The sequence below is a fragment of the Dreissena polymorpha genome, chromosome 2, assembly GCF_020536995.1.
Source record: "Dreissena polymorpha isolate Duluth1 chromosome 2, UMN_Dpol_1.0, whole genome shotgun sequence".
Classification (NCBI taxonomy): Eukaryota; Metazoa; Mollusca; class Bivalvia; order Myida; family Dreissenidae; genus Dreissena; species Dreissena polymorpha.
In genome coordinates, this window is record NC_068356.1 from 126,041,453 (window position 1) to 126,046,827 (window position 5,375).

Below are 5,375 nucleotides of genomic sequence, written 5' to 3' on the forward strand. Positions count from 1 at the left end.
ATTGATGTTAAAATTATGATCATTAATAGAGGCATATCCAGAATATCATCACAATTTATAATTGGCAGTTTTTCAATATACAAATATAGTTTTTCCCAGACATCGAGTAAAATTTTTGTTTCATATATATAAACATATTTTCTAGGCATACATTTACCAGTATTAAATATATGTTTTAAAATCTATTAAGATTATACCATTGAATAATCATTAATTCCTTCACCTGACAATGATCTATTAAGCGATGATATTTTCAATTGTTTTTAAACAATTGTATATCTATTATATTTAATCAACCTTAATGTATTATATATTATAATATATATCATTAATTTCTTGTTTTTCTTTATCCTGCTCATATTAAAAGTCATTAAATTATTGATATATTGTTTTCATGGGGTCTGTTCTTGGAAGTGGTAGTTTTACAAAAAAGGGAGTAAGTAAAGGTAGAAGCAATTATTTGGTTATCTTTCCTAGTGGAGTTATATTTCAACGATTCCTATTACTTTTTCAATGCTTTCCATTTTCTACATTATATCAAACACTATCTCAAGAACTTTAAAAGTACGCATGTAAGTTTGCATCTTGTTTCTATTGTTGTAGTTCTATATTTCATGTAGCCTATCCAAACTATCCAAATTAAATTAGCTTTTTTTCATAGTTTATGTTAAGTCAAGTGTCACTTGAAAATTGATAAAGCATTTCTTATGTACAATTAAGAGATTATATTGATCCGCCAAATAGTTGAGATGTATCATTGGCAAATTCTGACATTCTATATTCTATGTCTATTATAAATATACCTTTCCTTTCTTTCCCTTAGGAAAAAAATCTGCATATATAATAACATTGTAAGTGCTAATTGGGTCACCTAGACGAGAGATCTAATGGGACTTGTTCACTCTATCAATTGACTGCATTGAATAAATTGGCACCATTTTTAAGCTATATGAGACCACATGACTTATAAAGAATCAAATGGCTGCCTTCAAGGTCAAGGTCAAACTTTTAGGTCAAGGGTCAAAATACAGCACTTTTGTTGAAAGTGATATCACTTGACCATGCATTTTGAACTGACCATTTTAAAGCTCAAGTGTTCATTTGCTATGTTTTATTGTTTCATGCATTAAGTCTAGCCGTAGGGCCCAGGTCTGCACTTATGTATGAGACTTGGGTCTCTCCGCATTTTGAGGACTTTGTTTAGTGCTATTTGTTATGTTTTTCAGAGCACAGGTTCTTCCAGTGGTCGTCAGCAATATTCTTCATCTCACGTTGGCCATGATGATGATGACGACGATTTTTGAAGCAAATTGATGGCTTGGGGGAGGGGCACTGCAGCCCCATTAAGATGAGCTTATTTTCAAAATCAATGTTTAGTAAATGTATATTGTGTAGGTTGAGCACAATTCCCAGAATAAGCCATGTACTTGTTCTCAGATTAAAAAAGCAACATTTGGATACAAATTTCCTAATATAGAAATGTATTCTAAATTATTTTTTATGCGTAGAAAGTAGAAAGCATATCTCATATTAAGGAAATTTCCAATATACGAATTACATGAGCATGGTTCTTATGATTTATGCGGCTAGCATAGTTTCAGATCAGCCTGCGCATTCATGCTTTTTGGTCAGGACCTACTGATTCTGCTTTGTGGTCTCAGTAGCTGACAACATAGCGCAGTCTGGTCTGGAGTTACACAGCCTGCATATGGCATAAGATCCAATTTTGCATGATGCTGCTCAAATGTTTTAAGGCATAATAACCACCAGATTGGTTACCAGTAGACTTTTGAATTTAAGGTGCATTTATACTGATTTTCAACCAGTTAATTTATCAAATCCTCATAAAGAAAAAGAAATTTATGGAAATATCACAACAAAACCATTGTTTTGCATATACTTAAAATTAAAATTATGCACATTCAATAACAATGCATTTGTTACTCACCATATTTATGTTAATAGAAGTTTGACACCAATGCAATGAGGATTTGTCTGTGTCAAAACATGTGTTAAAGTGCATCAGAGTCTGTTACACCTTTCTAGTTCTCATGAACAATTAGAAAGCAATTTATTTTTAGACAACATGTTATATTGCCTTGATTAACTTTATTTTTCTGTCGTTTATAATTTGTTTGAAGACAAAGTTAACTCTTCTTCAGCATGACATGATTATGTATTTGTTTGCTCCCTCTTGTAGCAGCTGCAGCTGTGATATATTTTTTGTGCAATTCTTCATGCATATTTAAACACACCCTTGAGGTTAAGGTTGTTTCAGATATAATTAAATACTATTTTCTTTGTTTGTTTACTTTGTAAATCATGTGCCTGCTAGTTTTGTTCAAATCTTGTTTTATAAAGACTCGCGTACTGTGAAAATGGGACTCGCGTAATGTGAAAATGGGACCCGCGTAATGTGAAAATGGGACCCACGTAATGTGAAAATGGGACCCACATAATGTGAAAATGGGACCCATGTAATGTGAAAATGGGACCCACATTATGTGAAAATGGGACCCACGTAATGTGAAAATGGGACCTGCGCAATGTGAATATGGGTCTTATGCAGTATGCATCCAGCTTTGCACCAGTCCAGCCTGGGTATCCACACCGTGTGGTCAGAAGTTAACCTGTCTGGTAATGAGACCACTAAGCCTTCATGACTTTATAGCAGACTGTGTATCTACTGACCAGACTGGGCTGGAGCTACGCTGGCAACATATGGTTTATGGATCATGTAATGAATGAAAGGAAAATGTCCTTTAATTTCAATCAGTTTTAGTTATTGACAAGATGATATTGCTAAAATAGTTTGCTCAGATTTTTTTTCATATTTTTCTCTTTGTATGATAGATAGATTATTTTCATAATTGTTTGACATGTTTTCACCTGTTATTGTTGGAGTAAATTGTATTATATTTTTTCCTACATGAATGCTCACTTGTCACTGAAAGCTGCAACTTAATCTTGTCTGTTGATCTAAAGGTTAGCTTTAAAACCATGGTCATTCTTAGATAAACATTATTGTCTTTATTTAAAAAATATATAATGCCTTTTATATAAGAACAATTATCCAACTTAAATCCAGCACTAACATTTTTCAACAAATTTACATTATTAGCGAGGCTGTTTTCGTAGAAAACCCGAGCTATTGTCGTAGCCAGCTTGTCCGACGTCCGCCGTAGGCGTCGTGCTAAAACCTTAACATTCGCTCTAAAATCAAAGTGCTTCCACCTACAACTTTGAAACTTCAAATGTAGATGCACCTTGATGAGTTTTACACGCCACACCCATTTTTTGGTCACTAGGTCAAAGGTCAAGGTCACTGACCTCTAATATCAAACTTTAACATAGGCTCTAGAATCAAAGTGCTTCCACCTACAACTTTTAAATTCATTTGTAGTTGCACCTTGATGAGACCTACATGCCACACCCATTTTTGAGTCACTAGGTCAAAGGTCAAGGTCACTGTGACCTCTAATATAAAACTTTTAACAAAAACCTTAACATTGCCTCTAAAATCAAAGTGCTTCCACCTACAACTTTGAAACTTCATATGTAGATGCACCTTAATGAGTTCTTCACGCCACACCCATTTTGGGTCACTAGGTCAAAGGTCAGGGTCACTGTGACCTCTAAAAATAAAAAATAAAAAAAGCTTTCAAGCTTTCGCAGCCGAGCATGGCACCTGTTATGCGGTGCTCTTGTTTTTAGTATTGCTTTAAAATCAAGTCTCACACTTTAAATTCAACGAAATGCATTTGTTGATAATTGTAGGTTCACAATGAACATCCACAGTGGAATTGCACATTTTTCATTCTTTGAACAGTTTCAAATAAAGTCTCATAAGTTTGTCTCATAATGATAGTGTTAAATTGATTTTATAAATAACATCATACATAAAATATATATTAATTTCTCAAGAAGTAACAACAACATTGTAAATTGTAAGGTAACAGGTTGTATTTTGTAACTGATGTTTATTGCTCATGTTATCTGTAGATCTTGTTTATATTTATTTGTAAATAAATTTACATTATTTCTTCGTACATGAATCTTTGAGTTTTTACAATAAGTTATTATATGGACTGTTGAAATGATCTTCCTCGCAATTTTGTACACATTATTACAGAAACCAGATAGCCATCGATTCCAAATGATTTGTCTCTCAGACATAAGTATTGATGTCTACAAACAGACAAGAGCAACATTCTAGCTATTTGCACAACCCCACAATTAATGTTGTTCATACATTTAAACCTCGTTCTGGGAAAACTGGGCTTAATACATGTCCGTAAAGTGTCTTCCAAGATTAGCCTGTGCAGTCTGCACAGGCTAATCAGGGACGACACTTTCCGCTTTTATGACATTTTTCGTTTTAATGAAGTCTCTTCTTAGCAAAAATCCAATTTAGGCGGAAAGTGTCGTCCCTGATTAGCCTGTGCGGACTGTACGACACTTTAAACACATGCATTATTCCCAGTTTTCTCAGAACACGACTCATTTGTACCACGTTCTGGGAAAACTGGGCCTAATACATGTGGGTGAAGTGTCGTTCCAGGGTAAGCATGGGCAGTATGCAAAGTCTAATCAGGGACTAAACTTTCCGCCTCAACTGGATTTTTCATTTAAAAAGACTTCCTTGAAATTAAAAATTCCATACGGACTCGTATGTGTCTTTTTACGTGTTAATGCTTCTTATAAATTGGAATTTTGAAACCATAGAAATATTTAAACTGTATATTTGTTGATTCACCGCATAGCCTAAATCCCGAGTGAAATATGCAACGCTTTAAGCCAATAACTATCAGTTACCGTAAATCATTTAGTACAAAAAGGATAAAAAAGTATTGAAATTTAACAGCGATGCTCGGCGTCACAATAAATTTTAATTAAGACATTTAATTTGGCTACGTTTATCCCAGTAATTTCACAATTTTCTTCGCACTCGTCTAATCTCTGTTTTAACTTAACAAAAGCTACCGATTAACGGAACAGACACTGACGGAGTATCTTGATTTCACCTGGGAATTTACCACCGACAAACATATTAACATTATAAATGTCGTAGTTAAACGTTCAACTTAATAAGAATCCACGTAATACAACTAAACAAGGAAACTCTGTCACATAAAAGTAACACTTCAGTTGTGTCGTGTCTGTCAAACATTGCCGCTAACATCAAGCACTAGGCGGGTTTGTATTGTTTATATTGTTTTTAAATTGAAATCGTTGTCACGCAATCTCATTGGGCCGCACAGCCTCTGCTCGGATGCAACACGGACGCCATGCGATATTCCGAGTAGTGAGACCATAAGCTGTGCGGACACCCAAGCGATTGTACCTTTCACGCACCTAATTGTCATCACATGTTC

The 5,375-nt window shown here is 34.4% G+C and overlaps 1 protein-coding gene across 5 annotated transcripts in view; it reads left to right on the forward strand.

Moving 5' to 3' along the window:
* Nucleotides 1–4,049, forward strand: part of LOC127868899 (IQ domain-containing protein E-like) — a 49,793-nt gene extending 45,744 nt beyond the window's left edge. For all 5 annotated transcript variants that reach the window (XM_052411038.1, XM_052411040.1, XM_052411039.1 and 2 more), the window contains one exon: nt 1,227–4,049. In XM_052411038.1, the coding sequence (XP_052266998.1) occupies nt 1,227–1,304 (78 nt within the window). In that variant the 3' untranslated portion in view covers nt 1,305–4,049. The remainder of the gene's footprint in view (nt 1–1,226) is intronic.
* The last annotated feature ends 1,326 nt before the right edge of the window (nt 4,050–5,375 follow it).